Source organism: Dermacentor silvarum, chromosome 9, assembly GCF_013339745.2.
Source record: "Dermacentor silvarum isolate Dsil-2018 chromosome 9, BIME_Dsil_1.4, whole genome shotgun sequence".
In the NCBI taxonomy this organism is placed as follows: domain Eukaryota; kingdom Metazoa; phylum Arthropoda; class Arachnida; order Ixodida; family Ixodidae; genus Dermacentor; species Dermacentor silvarum.
Window position 1 is genome coordinate 126408269 of NC_051162.1, and position 20524 is coordinate 126428792.

The window sequence follows — 20524 nt, forward strand, 5'->3', positions numbered from 1 at the left end:
TCCCGCGTCCTAGGGTTTAGCAGCGCAATGCCAAGACCACTACGCCACCACAGAAAATGCTTCAACATTATACGAATTTGCTAACACCTGCAGAATCAAAATCGTTTGCGGCGTTCCGATGACGCGAAAGTGAAGGTTAAACAAGAGAAGCGTACGGCTGTCCAGGCCTCATGATACGACGCGTAGCCTTGATAAGTTACAAGGTGAGATCGCTCAACTCTATCAGACACTTCCTCCGACGTGCAGCTCAACGTAAAGAAAGGACAAAAAGAAGAACATTCGAAGCCAGCTAGGAGTTCCGGCCAACTAATCCTCACGAACGGGTCTTCGATCCGATAACGACATGAAAAGTCCAAGGAGCACTCGGCGTTTCACGCTTTTGTAATGAAGAAAGCCGGCCAGTCTCTCGGAGATAAACTTATAATCAGAGAAGGCCCGACAGTTGTACCCATACGAGCCAGACAGCAGTGACCTCGTCAAAAGGAGCAGCCGAAGGAGATTCGTCGCGACGCCTTTTCGTGCCAAAACTTTCCGAGATCCAATCGGGGAAACGGCTGCCTTTGAGAACAGCCGGAGCACAAAGGTGGAATGTCTAGTGGCAAGAAGTAATCCAACTAAGCTTGCAGCACAAGTTGCGTTGCTGTCGTACACTGGAGCTTCAGAGGCGGGTGGTTCAATCAAATCAGAGGCGCGATCAGACTTGTTTTTTTTTTTTATCTTGAAACATCAGTCTGGTTGTAGGTTTCCCCTTTCACAGTTTCTTTCTTTGACAAGTTCTGAGAAGGTAAGAAAAACGGATTCACTGTACCCTTTTCTTTTCTTTTTGATAAAGAAAACATTCTGGTGCCACACTTCTAGCTCTTCCACAGTTTTCTTTTATTCTTATAGAGTTCCGCGGAATTTAGAAGGAAGATCAATGTATCTTCTGCATATTAATCTCCTGATAGCGAGTGGTAGTAAATAGTTACATGGGCCACCACAAATCACTCCAGCCCTTCGCAACAGGAAATGATCGTCAACATGTCGTTATCACGACAATAAAGTTAACTTTAATGGGTCGATGGAAGGAAGCGGCCTCATACCTACCAACCCGCAAACTTGAAGTTTACTTAAAATCTTCCTGACACGAGCCAGAGGGGGTGAAGAGGGGTGGGGGAGAGTGAAAGTATTTCTTGAAAACTTGCTTTTCTGTGGAATACGCACTTTATTAACGATGGCTTAGCTTTTGGACCCAGCACACGAGCAACAGTGGCAATAAAGTTTGAACAACCTACTCTAAGAAGCAATGCAATGTTTGCTATACCAAATTAAGTTTTTCAGCGACTTTTCTGTTGCACATTTTGCCTGTTTGAGGAACTTGCCTGTATGAGCGTGCTCGAAGTGAGCGCCTATCTTGCAACCTTTCACCATAGAAAAACTTCCAACCGGAAGTTTGGAGACTGACGAGCGATACTTTTTCGAAAACAGCATTTTTCGTAGTACCTTACGCACCATACATAAAATCGCAAAACGATCCCAAATTTGAAATGTCTACGAACAATTCAGGAGAGTTGGCAGGTATGCGAATGCGACCAGTATTGAACATTGGCATCTACCCCCGTAATATTCACGCCTCCAGCCATCTGTGCTACATTTTTTTTCTTTAGTATCTACATTGCGGTGACATTTTTTCATTAAATTGAATAGGGAGAATGAAGTTAGCCTGGCCGGAGCTAAGGCTTTCTTCTAAAACAGTGTCCCTGCTGTAACTAAACTTAATTGTCGAGTTTCAGCAAGGTTTCAATTTCGAATACACACATCCCCGCACGTATAGTCTCTCAAAACAACATTCCTAAACATCCACAAAGAAATCGTCCTGCAAAAATCACCGGGATGTCGCTCCAGCTCTCCCGCTCCTTATTGTTTGTCTAGGTGTCTTCACCCAACTCTTTCCTCCCTCAAGGCCTCGCTGTGATCAACGGTATAGGCCGGTCTGCAGCTAACGTGGCCGTAAATGTTGCATTTATGTATGGCTGTTGCCATGGTTTCCGGTGGAAGCGATCGATGCCTTCTACCTAGATGACGCCGCCGGCCGCTAACACCAGCGCTGCGACCGCCTGCTCGTGTTCCGTTCGCGCGTGCTTTCCGCGTGAGTGAAGCGGGCTCCGTTGCGGCGAACAGGTGGCTTGCGTCACACCGTCCTACCTGAGAGAGCTGGCGTCCGCGAGTTGGCGCCTCGGAATCCGGGATGACCTCCTTCCCGCGAGAGTGTAAAGATAGAAGACAGCGGCAGATGCTCAGGGGAAAAGAGAGCGAGGTGATATATTTATTGGGAGGAAGTCAGATGTCAGGTTTAAGGCAGTGCGCTGCCAGGTTAGGTTAGGTTATGTTAGCTGCCTCCACCACTGTGAGAGTAGATGAAAAACAGAGGTCAAATTATATATATTTATAATTTCTAATAATTATATTTATAATCTATCATAGATAGATAGATAGATAGATAGATAGATAGATAGATAGATAGATAGATAGATAGATAGATAGATAGATAGATAGATAGATAGATAGATAGATAGATAGATAGATAGATAGATAGAAAGTCCTTTACATGTAGTCATGAAGACTAGAAGGACGTCGGAAAAGACGTGACCTTACTGACGTTTCGGCACCGGGACCCGCCTTGGTCGGACGAAGGTCTCCGACAAAGGCTGGTCCCATTGCCGAAACGTCAGTAAGGTCACGTAATTTTTTGAACATTTGTCTGTCTTTACGCGTCTATTACTGCTGGGTCATGTGATCCACTGCTTCCTTGATATATATATATATATATATATATATATATATATATATATATATATATGCTCTCTCGTCTATTCATTGATGCTGCAATCTCTTTTTGGGAAATTTTATGAGGTGGCTTAGGCAACTAGAATGATCCAATCCGCCGAAATGAACAAACAATGCATATTGTAATACAGGACACATCATGTAAAGCAATGAGGACGACCTCAACTCAAATGATTTTGGTGGGTGTCGTAACGAAGTAAATTGTTCGGCAAGCCGGTACATGTGCACGAAGAGGAAGAAAAAAAAAAGATGAACGAGTACGAGAATATTTCAAGGACAAGGCACTCGTACTGGCGTCTTCCAGGATGAGAGCTCACAGAGGAACTGCACACCGGATCAACTGTTTCTGTGGCTAAGAGTTGGTAGATTAGCTTTCGTCAAAAGTTCAGCAATCAATGTGCGGCCGAAACTATAAAAACAAAGCGAACCACCCTTCTCGCACTCTCGTCAGCTTGCCGATTTTGTTTTAGCTCAAGAGGAAGCTTTAGCTCGGGTGATCCTATCTAAATACGTGTAAAAGGAGAATTCGTTTTTCTCGGCAACCACTGCACCCAATCTGACGAGGTTTGTTGCATTTCAATGAAAAACTGAAAAAATCTGGCGACTGTTGGTTTCGAATTGTTTATTTAGGTCGTCAATTTCTTATTATAAATTGCCAATTTTCAGAAAACGAGACTGCGAAGTTTACAACTCTGTGACTCAGATATGAACAACGATATCACAATTCAGTGCATTGCATCTAATAGTACATCTAAAGCGGACAAAATTGATTTATTACACATGATTCTGAAATATTTTAATAACATGGAAATACAGCTTTTGCAGAACCCTTGTACACAGCGTAACGAATTCACGTAAGGTATAAATTGACATATCGAATTTGTCCGCTTTGAATGATCTAATGGATGCCGTTTGCAGACCGCGATAGCTGTTCCCGATGCAGCGCTATTAATTGTAAACTTCGTGCTTCTACATTTTTCGAACTTTCAAAATTTTGAAAATTGTCTTTAAATAAAGCTAGTCCTAAATCGAAATTCCGCTCCCAACAGTCACTAGAATGTAGCCTTTTCTCTCAAATACAACAAATTTCATTAAAATCGGTCCAGGGGGTTATTTCAGAAAAGCGTTTTGGAGTTTTACATGTATTTGAGTAGGCCGCTCGGAGTTGGGCCCGAGCTAAAGCTTCCTCTTAAGGGACCCAAATATTAGAAGCATAATCAAGTCTTGGCTGTGCAGCTGACATTTATGCTAACCGGGAAAATTGAGGAGGGGACAGTTTCGATTATTCTTCAATAAAATACGCGAGGAGTCAGCACAGGGATCGCTAGCGGAGCTGTGGGCAGGAAATTATTTATGGGAATGCTATCACCCCGCTTCTACAGAGGCTGTCTGACAAGGACTATAAATTTTTTTCAATGGTCATTCCGGAACTGTCTCTCCCGTTTAACCCAGCTCCCCGCTCGAAGTTATTTCTGTCTGACGACTCCTAAGCGTGTATTTCAGGCATAAAATCCTTTTACTTTCATAACTGCGAATCTATATAGAATGTCTAGTTGCTGGTACTACTGGTTAAACGAGGCATGTACATTTACTTCTTTTATCGATATTAGTATGCATCCTGCTGATACTACTACTGCTCGTGCTGTAGCTACATTTCTGTCGACAGTTGTTATCAGTGCTTATCCTGCGGCTCGCTTTGTTTACAGCAACAAAAAAGACATCAACTACTACTACTACTACTACTTCTACTACTGTCACTACTACTGCTGCTGCTGCTGCTACTACTACTACACCCACCAGTATTAGACCTGGCTGATACTATTACAAGTTATTCTAATACTAGCTTAATAAACCACGACAATTTGTGATTACTGCAACTAAAAGACGACTGCTGTTGCTATTTCGATTTTCTGGTACTGCTATAGATTTCTGTTTTGTTTTATTACTTCTATCATTCTTTTTTTCGCGGGAACTATTTGCTTGCACATTACAACAAGCAGGAATACGTGAGACCAATGGTTTCTCCGGAGAATATTATTACTTCAACATTGCTACCAACATCTGGGCCCGTTTTCACAAAAAAAGTAAATAAAAAAAAACCTCTTCCGCTAGAATTGTTCGTCAGAGAAAATTCCAGTCATGCCAAAGCCGCGCTAATTATTAGCAAATATGAGCGGTCAATGGCAACAAAGTACTTACGAAAAAAAAAAGCTTGTGTGAATTCGGCTCCTAATATTGTTAGAATCGCCTCTTCTATTCGAGAGATCGGCCCCTTCCTTTCCGCAAACCGCTTGACCGCAGAAAACTCAGGGCGTTTGTGAGATTGCCAGTGAACTCTTAATGTCCTTCGCACATAAGATCCACTAAGTAAGCGGAGCATAGAATGGAATCTATGTGAAATGAGGTTGAGATACTTGACTGACTTAGCGGTGACCTAGCGGAACTTTTGTGAGACTAAATTCAGGGTTATTTGCAGCAGCAGGCGCAAGAAGAGCTAGCGACGGAAGAGCCGAAACTCAAGCACATTTCTTCCACATAGGTTGCACCTAGAATGCGGCACACTTTCTAAAATATGCTCCTCTTATTTGTTGGAATGACGTGGAACAAGATTAAGAGTGTGGGACGGGTAAACCTCATTACTCGATCAGCGAAGAAAGTAAATTGCGATGCAGTTTCCCAAACGGTATTAAGCGACCCGGTTCCATCTCACTCGATGAAAGTGGTCGTCATCATGACGCGGCGTTCAGTTTTTCAAGCCGGAAGCGTCGGCTCAACGCAACGAGAACGACGGTCCACGCGCGTAAATTTTTAAGCGCGCATGATGCAATCCCATGGGGGAAGATAAACGGTTCCCGACGAATAGTGGTTCGAGCAGGCAAACGACAACGTTAAACAGATATTGCTGACCATGCCCTGAAGCTGAATGCGGGGAACTGCTCTGACTCATAAAGGTTGCAATAGCCATGGGATAATTCTTGCTCGTTTTGCTAGAGACGTACGAAGGGTCAGTGCATCCCGCATGTTCTACCCACTTTTTTTTTCTGTAACTAAATTGCTGAATGGTAAAAGCGCATTACAGCGCTTGCATAAAAGGGTGAGAGAGGTTTTCGGAAAGCAATGTTTATGAGTGTTTCGAAGTTTTCTGATACTATCACGCTGGTTCCTCGCACTTCGGCACTCGGCAGACCAAGCGACCGCGCCGTCACTGTGCCTAGAATTCGATTTTTATGTTTGAAAGACAACTCCGCAAATAATAATCTTAAAAAAAAGAAAAATCGGACCGTGTGTTTGCCATAACGAAGATATGATGGTGGCTTGTGAAATGGCACACTTCGTGCTGCATAATGAAGGACTTGTTTCGGCAGGAATTTTCTTTTTGTTCACTGAAGCACGGAGCTGGTTGATTGCTTCACAAATTCTACTTTCCTGCATAATATACCGGATGTGTCTTTTTTTCTTTTTCTTATTCAATATACACAGAATTCTAAAATATTGCCTCTGGCTGATAGCACAGTTGGAGCCCTTGAGAAGGGCTACTGGAACGGACGAACAATACTCGCACGAAAAATTGAAATTCATAATTGACAAATTTACGAAATGTCGCTAATTACCTGTTTAGCTAATTACGCTAGTTCACATAATGCAATTTTCAACTTGTAGCCGATTACTTTTCAAGGCATATTTTCCGGCTTTTCCAGGACATTCGATCGTCAAATGAACAGACAGAAATTGCATGATGAATTAAGCAAGATGTCACATTTCCTCGTTTGCTATCAGGAAATACAGCTGCAACTTTTGTTGCATGAAACGTGTTTGCATTTTGCTGTATTTTTTGTAAGCCCACCAATATGAACAAGTGACCACAGATTATGTAAAAATGTCAGATTTCTGCATATATAAATATATGTATTGTGTGTGTGTGAAATGAGTGTACCCATGTCTGAATGGTTCATTTTTCTTTATATAAATGCCTGGACCCATAACTATCCTGTGACTACGATCCAGATGCTGTCGCATAATAGTCTTGTATATCAATATAGATTGCGTTAATCTATCCTGGGATGCATTTGTTTCAAGGCACTCAAATGTGGCCAACGACCACGTGAAAACTTTTTATTTTCGACGTTATGGCCTGGGTCTGTCCTTCGTCAGGGGCTGGCATCGGCTGACGATGGCCGGACCCCGGCCCGAACCCGGCCAAAATTCCGGAAGAAAAATGAGTGCCGTCACACGTTCGTTCGTTCTTTGTGAGTGCCTAAATAAATAAATAAATAAATAAATAAATAAATAAATAAATAAATATATATATATATATATATATATATATATATATATATATATATATATATATATTTGTATTACATAGATTGTAAGATGCAGTGTGCAAACAAATTATGTCTAATACTATATGAATAGAATAAATCGCTACGATTGAAAAGTCTTCTGTGCCATGGTTAGCTGAACTGGACTGGGAGGACAGCTCAAGCTGTTTGCGCTTCAAAACGTGGTGATGAATGTTCACATCTTTAATAAATATTGATGCCCGAGTTGCGATACTAAACCGGCAAACTTAGTTCAAATACAGCTTCTGCCACGGTAATGGTCGGGATATATATACCATGGTAATGGTCTGGATGTGTGGATACAGCTTCAGTTTATGCTTTATCGAAATTTTGTTTCTAAATTCGCGTTAGTTGCCTTTTGTTACTTATCGTTCGTAGAGGAGAAAATAAGTACTGTATGGCATGATGAACTCACTCCATACATCACAACACACCGAAGTCAGCCGTTGTAATGCTAGGAGTAATGTTTACGGTAGTAATACCCGCCCGCATGACGTGATTCAACACGTGTTCGTTTTTCACCGAGCATGATGAAGCGTCGTTGCATACTAATAACGCGCATTTATACAAAATTGATATGTAGGGAGCACCGCGAAAAAGAATATAATTACTCCTACATGGAAATATCAGCTATGCATTCTCTTCGCACCTACTTTACAATTGTAATATGGCATGTTAGACGTGCAGGATGTCCTTGCTGTTAAATGCTTGCTATGTGTACGACTTTCGTGTTTGGAGGCTTGACTGATGAAACTGATTATAGCACCCTGTAGAGCATAATGTTTTGCTCTCATGAAGCTAGTGTATTATGCACGCGCAGACTTGAGGGCACATTTCAATGATTGCGTCCGGGTCTGACAGAAGCTAAGTTTGCATTTTTTTACGTTGCTTCTGTTTTTATTAGACAGTTTTAGTTTAGCGTTTTCAAGCAAACGTAAACGCATTACGTACGTAAATAAATAGCGTTATCATCACTGCGCATGCTCTGAACGTTATTCGGTTTCTGTGGTTTACGTGCGCTATGATAACGTACGTTATTTGGCGAGTTTAACGTTCGTAATGTTTACGGACGCTAAGAAATAACGTTGTCGAACATGGCGGCACCACTGGCTCCCGCTTCAGCGTGAATACTTGTGATGGTTGCGCTCTCACTCGCGCAGATCACCATTAACTATAGAAATGAACTTTCCCTTTCTCTAAACTCACCCGAAACATTAGTTTTGAGTGCATAGCGCGTCTAATTTCTGAGATCGTTCGTCGGTTCTTGCGCCCGTAGGCCTAACGAGACGCGTCCACATAGCAACAAGAGGATGGTTACTAATAGATTGTCTTGCCTTGGATGCGTTTGGCACGAGGCACCAGATGGTGCCCTGTTTTATAACGTCTTCCTTACGTTTGCCTTCTTGTACGCTAAACTAAATGTCTTGAGATGACGCGGGCCGTAACGTCCCGCTTACGTACCGCAAAAAACGGTGCTTACGTTTAACCTACGTATGGCGACAAACGCTATTCTAAAACTGTCTATTGTCAGCAGTTCGTTTGCGTGGCAGTTTATCTTTCACCACCAAGAGCCAGGCTGATGTTCATAAATAATATATGCCTGAATGAAAATTCATGACACGCGCTTCGATCGCCTCTAAAAGAGACCACAACTTAGTTCTATGCGTCCCGCAAGATAGTGCCCGACCTTATTTAGAAACGAATTCTGGAAGCTTCCACCAGCCTTAGATCACTTAAAAAATTAAAACCGAATTTGACTTTTCTTTTCCCATGTTCTCATATTTTCGGCGTTTTTGTGAGATGACCTCTTTTCTTACAGTGACCTCAAGGAGTCAGTTGGTGCAGTTGACATCAAACTCAATTATCTAGTGCGCAATCCTCACGAGTTTCTTGAAGCACCGCTTTATTCTAAGTGCGCCATCATTGCCCCCTATACCTAGCTATTGTACTAGATTTTGGATAGCTCTTCCAAAATCTTTTACCATGGCATACTAACATTTCCGAATTGCTAAGGTGGTTCACTGCTTAGCCGCATCAGTATTTGAAGGAAAGTAAAATAAAAAAAAAATATTCTTCGAATCCTCCCACCAGTTATCTTAGGTTTCCTAAATAAGTTTCCTAAACGTGTTTTGATTTAGTACACGGAGTCCTTCGCTCAGCTTTTCAAGATGAATATTCCAAATCTCACGCCTACGCGCTTCCCAGATTACGCTGACACGACTTTTCAGAGGGAGCATACACGTTCGAACCGTCGCCTGGAAGTTGTATTAAGCTACACCTCATTCTGCATGCTAATGTGTCTTTTCGGCGTAAAACTTCATGGACCACTTTCAATGGGCCGAACAACTTGATTGCCCCGAAGCAGGAGAGGGAAGTTTAGCACTGAATACACAGCTATGTCGAGCTACACCTAACAAACCAGAGAGGAAAACTGAAACACCGAGAAAAAAAGTGCTCGCCGCTTCGGAGATCTCGGGATTTCAACGATTAGTGAGAAACGTTCGATGCTTAAAAAAAAAGAAAGAAAAAAATTGACAGAGATAGGTTCCTTCGCTTAGCTGCCTACGCTGCGTTGGAGCACCGCACGATGCTCTCACTCGAAGCGCTGTGTTGCTTTGCGTGGGCACATGTTCGACTTTAATTAAAATGATGAGTTCATTTCGCTAGGGACCTAATGACTTCCAAAGTTACGAGCGGAAAGGCGAGGATGAATGCAGCGTAGAAGAAGCCAAATACGACCCGAAAATGAAATACACTCCTCGTGAAGCGATAGAGTGGACGTGGGCACTTTAATCCCCACTCGAAATTCTGATGGGCGTCTCACAGAGCTGTTGCTATCTGCGTTTTGCTAAAGAGGCTCGACTTAACTAAAATTTGAAGATTAAAAAAAAATACACTCAACGAAGGAATAAAACCAAGGAAACGTATAAAAATAAGTAAACCTTTTTTGGAATTGCACTTAGCGAAGGTGGTCACTTTTGAAAATAGCCGCGATTTTTTTTTTCTGTGTCTGGGTTGACTATAGTGGAGTCCTATCTTCTGTCATTACCACAAAAGCTATTCGCGAGCGGAAGTCTGCGATCGAAGAGAATAAAGTATTTTAGAAACATGCAGGGAAAACAGTCCTGCAATTTGCTGAATTATTGTCGCTTTCTTTTTTGATGGCACAGATAAAGGTGGCTGACCGTGCAAGAGAAGCAAAAGGAGACATGTTTCTAGTAATTGCTATTAGTAATTTTTGCCTGTTTTATACAGCAGAGCTCTGTATTCCATCATTACCACGAAAGCTATATGCGAGAGGCAGCGTGTGATCGAAGGGAGTGGAGAATACCGGAAACGTGTCTCGAAAGCAGTTATTTAAATTGTCGTCGTTTTACTCGGTATTCTCCAGCCAAGAATACAGGCGGCTAGCAAGCACGGGAAAACGGAACGAGGTTGCTAGTTTCTAGTAATAGTTAGGGCAATATTGCTAATCTCAAGCTTGGATTTTCGAAAAATAAGTCGTTACCGGAGAGTGATGTTACGGTTGGAGGCGGACGTTGATGCCGGAAGAAGCTCATTTGCTAGGATAAAGTACGCGCTCATTTAGTTTCGGGCCCATTAAAGCGGCATGCAATCTTGCTTTCGCAATAAAGAGAAATTGAAACTTTGTTTCTGAGCTTGATACAGTGGGCGATCAGAGACTGACGTAAGCGTGCACGCACGGATATACGTGAAGGTATACACATACCTTTTCGTCGGTTACGCGGCGTCTATGCATTATTCTGCTTGGTGCCACCGAGGAAACACATGAAACATCGAAACATTACAGACAGATAGCGTGCTTTTGAGTTTCTTATCTACTTGTCTAGGTCATGCGAATGTCATGTGTAATAGCTAATTGGTCATATTAATGGTCATATTGTAATGGCTCATTGGTCATATTAATGGCTCATTGTGTAATGGCTCATCACAATGAGTCTAAAATATGTAGTGTGTCAACAGGAAATCTCTTTTCAAATAATAAATATTTTGATTGTTTAATTGATTGATTGATTTGTAGGATTTAACATTTTGAAAGCAACACTGAAGCTCTCCAATACTCGGTGTGTCTTCCAAGCCCGCTGTTGCTTTCACAATGTTAAATCAACCTTACAAATCAACAAATCGAAAATATCTAATATTCGAAAAGCGATTTTCTGTTGGCTCGATACACATTAATGGCTCTGTATGATAATTTGATTCGAGTGTGTGGATTTGGCCCAAGAGAGATGCCGTGTATAGTGGGGGGCCCAAGATAAATTTTCCCCAACCAACAGTTCCTTAATACACAAGTAAATCTAAATGCACGAATCTTTTTTTGCAGTTTGGCACTATTACAATGCGATCACCGCTACCGGGCCTCCAACCGGCCACTTCCTTCTCAGCAGCTGAAAACCAATCAGCCGTCGATCCACTGCGGCAGCTATTGGATGTATTGAACAATCTGAACCGTCAATATACTGTTAACTGAATACTTTGAAAGGCATCTTTTTCTTTACCAAATGTGTGTAACGAAGTTACCATGCCAGACCTAGGCACGTCTAAAGGAAATACTTATTCTGAAGATCATGGTTGACTAGAAGAGACTGCTGATCCCGGATGTTAAAATATCAAAAACATAATTCCGGAGTTAAGCGTGCCTAAACCACGATATGATTGTGAGGCACAATGTAGTTGGGGACCCCGGATTACTTCTGACCACCTGTGGTTCTTGAGCGCGCAACTAAATCAAGTACACGGGCACTTTTTGCATTTCGCCACCATCGAAATGCGGTCGCTGCATGTGGTGGGGATCGAACAAACGATAGCCCTTGTTCTACCACGGCGGGTAGGAAAACCTGCCTCCTAAGCCACGGACAACATAAAGAGACTGATGATCGCGGAAGAGGCAGAACTCAGACAAGCTTGTCCTGTGGTGTCAAATTAAGGTGGCGTGGAGGCGTAAGGAGATTAGGGCGTCCAATCGAAGAACAAGGGGACGCTTCCCTCAAAGAAGCGACAATTTCCTGGCCCCTTTAAGCGTCGTACATTCGAGAGGCACACAAAGGAAAGCTTAACGGCAAGGGAGACAACCCGCTCCTGAATAATAGATTTCTAATCACGCCGTCCGGTAAGGGTCTCTTCGTGTTGCTCGAAAGTGGCCTCGCTCGTAAAGCATCGACACCTAATTCACCACTGTTTTCTCCTTGCCATCGAAGACAAATTGGTTGCCCTACAGGGCGCGTCGTTCACCGCCAAATATTGATTCACCTTATTCATTATCTGGTCAAACCATGGTTTATGGAAAACCAGTTTGACGACGTTAGGAAGCAGGGTTAGAGCGCGAAAGAAGGAGAATACATGCAGTCAAACCTCGATGTAACGAAAACGGGAGTAAAGAATTATCGGATATAACGTAGTAAATCTTAAATATGTGTCGCCAATATAGGCTATAAGCTTGTAAGCATAAGTTATAGGCACGTAACGAACACGTGTTTATAATGAATGTTGAATATAACAACGGTAATGTCGGGTCGGGTGCTGTTCGCTCATGAGCTGCCTGATTGTAAACAGGAGACATGCAAGAAAGGCGTTAGTCTTGTGCTTTTCATGTTTATGCTTCCGTCTTCTTTATATAGCACTGCCATCATATTACATAAAGCTAGCAGCCAATTAGCCCAGCTTAATTGTAATAAAAAGTTACCAATTACCGATTTTTTTTTCAATTTAATAAAGTGTCTTCAATTCTATGAAAATGTGTCCCCGACACATATTTACAGAGTCTTTAATGCGTTCCAAACCTTGAAGAAACGATGTGGGCTTGACATCTCGCCGGACATAATGAAGCTTTGAGAGGGAAAATAAGTAAAATATGAAAAAAAAAATATGGTGCATGCCTTCTTGCAGTTAAGCTGAGACGTCACTGATGTGTTATAAATGTTTACCGCTCCTACGAGGAAAACAAGAAGCGCTAAACAGGATCGGAGCTTACGATACGCATAATAGAAGTGGGCAAGTAGGCGACAAACAGACCTTTTTTAGATTTACAATAAATACTGCATTTTTAAAATGGGTGTTTTAAGTATCCGTTAGCTTTACATAAGTGATTAATTGAACGAAACAGCTACAAGGTCCCATCGACTTCGTTAAATTTAGGTTTAACTGTATAGGAGACAACTTTGTTGAAGCGTGTTCAATAAATTGTATGCTGAAAAGCGTATTGAGGACGTACTTCTATACATCGCCGAAAGCTGAGTGTTGATCTCTATAATACCATCCCAATAATACTCTTACGAGGAAACCTATCGTGCACAAAGCATACCGTGCATTTATTGTCAAATATTTTTCGCGTTAAACGAACTATAACAGGTCCAGTATAACGGCAAGCGCGGGTGGTTTGGGCGGATTGCCGGATAAGTGGGGTCGTAAACGTGACTGGCCGGACTGGTTACGCCACCTCGTGCTTCAGAACAGAACCACACAAACACAACGCTAATATTGCAATAATCAAGTATATTCCACATAGCTGCTGGTCCAACTTTTCGCTGAGGCATAATTTTGTCCTGATTTGCTGAGGCCGATAATTTATACCACCAGCGAAGTAGAATACTCTCGGTTAATGCAATATTAGCTCTGTGTTTGTCGAGTTTAACCTTGCACCACCAGGTGGCAACACTTTCCCAGCCACTCACGCCTACGCCTTCGCCCGTATACGGCAAAACGCCCAGAGCGCCGGCGTTTACCGGAATACCGGCCTAAATAAAATTCGCAAGCAACTCTTCATGCGCGTCGCTGCCAACTGAACTATTTGAGCATCAGTGAACAGCGCTCATTCTTGCCACACGTCAAGCGCTGGCTCTGCATTATGCGCAATTCGTATATATTTTCGAATTATTAGTGTGCTTGTAACGCGTATATGGTGTGTTCTGTTGTAACATTAAGCAAATTATTTCTATTTAATGAATATACTGTTGTATCGTTCAGGGTTTCTTGTTTGTTATTGGCTACGCCTTCGGGTAGCAGGTTGCGCAGTCGCCCTACTTTTAATATTGTCACAGTTAACAGCAATAACATATCGCGTACTGTCGCCCATCCACATTTTATTACACAGCCTCCAAGATCAGCTCCCTCCGTAGTTTTGTTGTCATACCGAGTAACTAAAGACGACGACTGTACCGTTCAATTCTATCGCACTAAGAGTAAATAAGGCATCGAGAGTAAAAGTACCCGTCTTTTATTTTTCCCCAACAACGGCAGCATGCTTCGCAGAAGCATTGCTCGTGATGCTGTTTCATGTGAACCAATCGATGCACATGTACGTGGAGCCCCGTTTGCACGCTCTGTTTGCGTCGCGATCACCCCTAACGCACCACTCGAGGGTCTTGCGTCAAGTCAGCGGCTGGTATTTAATAATTCACGCAACACGTGATGTTTCTCATGCAACGAGCTTGCCATAGGGACGTTTATCACTCGCAAACATGCAAGCACAGAATGGAAAGCCCCCAGATGGCCTTGCGCACATAATAACGCATTCACCCCTAGACGCACGCCACATATCAGATTAAAAATGTACACGTCAACACGCACACACATAAGCACATGCCCTTTTCACATTGTGCCAAATTTGGATATTTATTTTTTTCGCGGTACATAATACCACGACTTGCGATGCTCGCGGTGACTTTCAGAGAGCTAGATCGAGCGGGTAATGAGAACGCGTGCTTTGCATAAAACCAAAGTTGTTAAGTGTCCGGATTATTCGTTCAGCGCGTATGCGAGGCAGCTCGACGAAAACGAGCTGTAGCGTTACAGGGAGAATTCGCGTGACGTCACAGACGCCATATTGTTCTAATGAAAGCTACATGGCGCCCTTGACGATATCAGTAAGTACACCTCATAGCGGGCCAACACACTCGTTTCATCAGTATCAAATTTCCGGCAATTACATTCGTTGTTCTTTAATTCGTCAATAAACTTCTATTGATTTATGGCATTTAACGTTGCAAAGCAACACTGGGGCTCTGACATAGGCTGTAATAGCGAAATCTCGGTTTAGTGTGACGACTAACTATTGTTTAACCTGCACGTAAATCCAACTATACGGGCGTATTTTCATTGCAAGAAACGCATTTTAGTAAAAAAAAAATGGTAAATTAGAATTCATATTTTGGTATATCTTTAGAACTGTTGGTAGAAAGCCTTGCCTGCCAGTAGGTCGTATGGCAGAAAGACAAATAAAATCAGCACAAAAGCGCCACGCAGCGCGCCGCAGAGTGACAGGACCACCGTAGAAGCTAAAGCTACCAGTCACACGGGTAACACCCCTACCGTTAGGGCCTTACAAAAATTTATAGAGGACGACAACGGAGCTCTAACTAGACGTGCGATGATAAGAGACGCATTGAAAACTATGTAATGATTCTGACAGCCTTTGGCGCACATAAATATTCGACAGGAGAATTTCACAGGTAAAAATAAATGAAGCTTTATTTAATGCACTTTTTATGTCGCCTGTCACAACTGTCATCATTTTTACTTGCAAGGAAAAGTCGGCGAACAAAATACCATCATTGGTTCCAACCAACAATTTGATTTTGCCCCTTAACGTGAGGGTGTTAGCCTTGCGACAACCGAGCACCCTTTATACGCCCCTAAAGGTGCAAAAATGTTTAGAGTGATAAGCTACCGTGGCGGGTTCACTGCAAACTGATCTTTGTGCTAGTCTGCTTTTGTGCGGGATTATTTTTTGGGACATAGGTGCGTGGCAGGGGGGGGGGGGGGGCGGTACACATTTCCCTAATAACACGGTAGACCTGCTTCTAGACGCTTACGCAACAAAAAAAGCAGCTGTTACGCGTGCGCGCACGCACGCCATTTTGTCAACCAAAGCTTGCCGTAGCAGTCGTGAACCCATGCGTGACATCATTAACACTACAGAACTTCTGCAAGAATGGAGAAAAGTACCAATGGAGAGTAATTAAAAAGAAAGAACACGGGATCGAGGCCCCATAAAGGACGCACATGTGGGCGAAGTCAATTTCGTGATGACGTTACAGGGTGCTTCTACGGAGCGAGAGCCCGGGTTCTCGCCTTGACGAGCGGGAATCCTGAAATCAGTGCTGTAGCCCTCAGAGCAGGGCAACATTTAAAGAAGTTTCACGTTTTCACATTTTTACTCCTAAGTGGCGATCATTGCCGTAAATAACGGGAAGTGCAGCGCTGGCTTGCGTATAAAGGTATAATAAGTATCGATGTTAGCAAAATTTGCAGGAGCAATACCCACTAACGTAAAGACCAAGCATCGTATTATATTTGTTGTTGAATGTAATCATTTTCTTCGCTTATTTACTGAAATCAAATTATAAAAGAAAATAATCACCACATAGAAGATACTTGTTTTCACTATATGATATAGCAATTGTGAAACCTATAAGCTAAAAAAAGGAAAATGGTGATAACACGCGATCCTGCAACGCGCACACAACAATGTACGTAGCGCGCTAGGTTCCTTATCTCTTTTATAATCAACATAGTAGTCACTGTTGTCATGATCATCACTAAAAATGGCCCTATTTCTTGTGCTTCAATTGATTCATAGTGATAACAGTCTTCTTTGTCGTCTGCTTTTTCATCATTAGCGTCAATAACTTTCGACATTTCTGCTTTATCATTATCACCGTCACAATGACCGTCATCATCACGGCACCTCGGATGTGTGTTTCTATCCCTTCTTTGGTGAGAAGTGTTTTCTTTGCCCTTGTCCCTCTGTCAAACCAAGGCCACAGTCGCATCATCCATATATATATATATATATATATATATATATAATATATATATATATATATATATGAAAAGCAGTGCAGCCCCACGTAGAAAAGAAAAAAAACCATTTAATTTGGACATTTCGGCTGGGGTCCGGCCTCCGTCAATAGTGCTATTGCACGGACACAGAGCTCAATTTATACAACATTTTGTCCATTTGGAAGGAAGGGGAGGGGGGGGGGGCGAGAAAAAAAAAGACGGTACCTAGCTGATAACCACAAGCACGTGTACAATTCGTGACGTCATGAATACCAACACGTACATTCACTCAAGTCAAACCCAATGGATAACAAAAGAAAGAGACAAATCAACATGACTAGAAACTGTCGGCGAACATACAGTGGCATGATGGAAAACACCAACGAAAAACAGATCGATAATTTGTGAATAATGCGCACGTGAACAGTCTTGTCCACAACAGAGGACATACACAGCCAATGGAATTGTGCTTTATATATATATATATATATATATATATATATATATATATATATATAATTTATTGTATTGTGTTCCTGCTATACAACTCCTCCTATTTGTGTTTGCGCAGTGGACACCGACCGGTGCCACCCGACGCAGCCGTTCCGGTGTCCAGCGTCCACCACCGTGTGCATCTCCATCCAATACCTGTGCGACGGCGCGCCAGACTGCCCGGATGGTTACGACGAGGACCCCAGGCTTTGCACGGCAGGTACGTTGAACTCGGATTTCAATTTCAATTTATTTCTGCAATTCCTATACGTCAGAAACGCCCGGAACAGGGACAGAAAGCTTTGTCAATCGACAGCTTCACCGGATCCCTGTATACACTTTTCAGGCTCAGCCGCAAGAATGTTTTTTAGACCAAGTCGAGTACAAATAAATCAAATAATACCATAGAAGCGAAACGAAGGAAATAACGAATACTTTTCGAAAACTTTGGAATACTGCACACGCGTTTTCACAGTTTCTCTAAACCGTCGTTCTCGTCCGAGTGTTTTCGTAGCCTTAACGAGTTTGTCAGTACATCATAAGTTATACAGCGCTGTTTAATAAAATGAAGCATTAGAAACAAATAAGCTGTTTGTTCGCTTGCACATAACCTATCAGAGAGGTCGAATGGCTGCTAGATCCGTCGCCCTATTGAAACCGTATTGAAATGAGCGAGAAATATTCGAAAAATCCGTATGTACAAATATTGGCAATTGGATTGAAATAATCGAATCGTTACTCGAAAGTTTCGGTCGCCTACCTGCCCGCAATTCACTGTGTTTGCATAATAAACTGGTGTAATAAATAAATATTTACGATTATTCAACTACTATCTAATGATTAAAGAAAGTATTAGATCTCGCGGAGTGTATATGAATTCACGATTCGAAACACAGACAACTTGTATGCTGGAAAGAAAAGAACGTAGAACAGGTCAGGCGGTAGAGTAAACTACTTTGAAATACTGTCGAAGAACTGCCGCCGACTTCAATATACTTTGGACATTGTTTCTTGAAAGATAATAATAGCGAATACGTTACTTTCTCATGAACAAACACATATCTTACAGAGGAGACGAGAATACAATCGACCGACTGATTCTTTCAGCCCCAGTTCCTGTACATTGCAGGTGCCTGCGAGATGCAGTTGCAATATACGCATCCTCTGCGCATGCGCTTCATCCTGCATATTTTACTCTGTGCACTCGAAAACATCCCCAGTGCGGCAATCGTTTTTCTGCGCCAGCGACGGTCGGGGACGTCCAAATAATAAATACCATAAGACTATCAAAAGACTCGGGGCTTTCAAGCTCACCTGACAAACACAAGTGTTTGCATGATTCTGTTTATCTCAACTCAAGAGTACATGGCCCTGAAGTACGCGAGGAATGATAGGGAAGCAAAAGCGTCGCTTCTCCTCCCCACGTGATCCACCGATCCCGCGCGACAAAGTTAGCGAGATAAACAGGTTAGGACTCATTCGCGGCGCACTTGAAGCGTGGCTGTCTTCTTCGCAATCCAGGTCTCGCATCGTCGAGCAGGCCGCGGGCGGCGTAGAAAATGGGAGTCAAGATGGCGCTAATCCCGTTATCAGCTGCGATGACACGCCCAGAAGCTTACGCTCGTGATAGTTTTCACTTTATCTCGTTTATCTGCGTGCACCGAAACAGCATCCAGCGCCGCCAACATTACAAAAGCCTCCTAACGAGCCCCAAAACACATACCTGCTTTAAAAAATTAGTTATGGGGTTTTACGTGCCAAAGCCACAATCTGATTACGAGGCATGCTGTAGTGGGGGACTCCCGAATAATTTGGATCACTGGGGTTCTTGAACATGTACCTAAATCTAATTACACGGGTGTTTAAAGATGCACTCGCAACATGGGCCTATTTCCTATAGGCTTCGCGGTAAACGTATACATTAAGGCGAACGCCTTATATGCCCCATGAAGTGGATAATCCGGCGAGCGTCCGACGTTAACATCCGATGGCAAGAAAACCCAGGTGACGGAGTGATGACGTCATGTTGCCGACATTGGACCTGCTTTGGCTCGCATTGATAAATCCTGCGGTGAACAGCCATGACGTCGGACGGACGCCGTCGCCCACACGTAAAAATTTGACTTTGCCCAATTCGAAAATTGAGTTGATTCACGTTCAAAACCGACCTGGCCCACTCCTGAAATTTGGCTAGCCCACCCCCAAAATTTACTTTCGACCAATTCGAAAATCCAGTTAACCCACGTTCAAAAGCGACCTGGCCCACTCCCGAAAATGACCTGGCCCACGTCCAAAATTTGGGTGGCCTTCCCTAAGAATTAACTTTGCCCATGTCGAGCACATGACCAAGTGAAAAGTATCGCGCGGAAGACTCAGAATGCTTTCGCATTCAATGTACGTAAGGAGACTTGAGTGCCTCTGTAGCATTTTTTGCCGACTCCATTAAACACCGCTTCGCTTGGCTTGGCTTGGATAATGCTCTCCTTTCGACAAGTGGGAAAGAGTGAGAAAAAAGAAAGAAACGGGAGTTGTTTGCAGCACTTTCTAAAAACACCTTGCAAAGGCGTGTCTTGGCTGGTGTTTTGCCTTCGAGAAAGTGTTGCAAGCAGTGGCGGGAATCCGAAGCCGTCTCCAGACGCCCCACCTACGTTTAATCGATGATGCGCAGGTGTTGCCTTTAGCGCCTTGGGAACGATAACGTGATCGCGCTCACCAGATACTTTCTTTATCTTGGTTAATGGTTATGTTAGGTTTTGTTTTCTGCTTCACAGCTAGTTTGACACCTCTGGCAAGTCCCTTGTTGCATCAGTTGCCTAAACTAAGCGGTAATGTCTTATGTGGTTGTTTTTATTATTCACTCCTACTGGCCGTTACAGGGTGGATCAAAAGCCGAACCATCATAATATTTACGACTGCAGCGAAAATGGGACTGATCGATACAACATTGCATGAACATTTCAACGCTGTCTTGTGCAGTGGAGGAGATGCACGTACCGCTGCGGCCACTGGCATCACTGTGGCGTGAGACTCGAGCTCATTAATCACTTAAGTAATACTTTACA

At 42.9% G+C, this 20524-nt stretch overlaps 1 protein-coding gene across 1 annotated transcript in view; it reads left to right on the top strand.

Moving 5' to 3' along the window:
* Positions 1-20524, top strand: part of LOC119464256 (IDLSRF-like peptide) — a 138587-nt gene that overhangs the window by 100247 nt on the left and 17816 nt on the right. The window contains exon 2 of the mRNA XM_037725166.2: positions 17542-17682. Coding sequence (XP_037581094.1) covers positions 17542-17682 — 141 coding nt within the window. The remainder of the gene's footprint in view (positions 1-17541; positions 17683-20524) is intronic.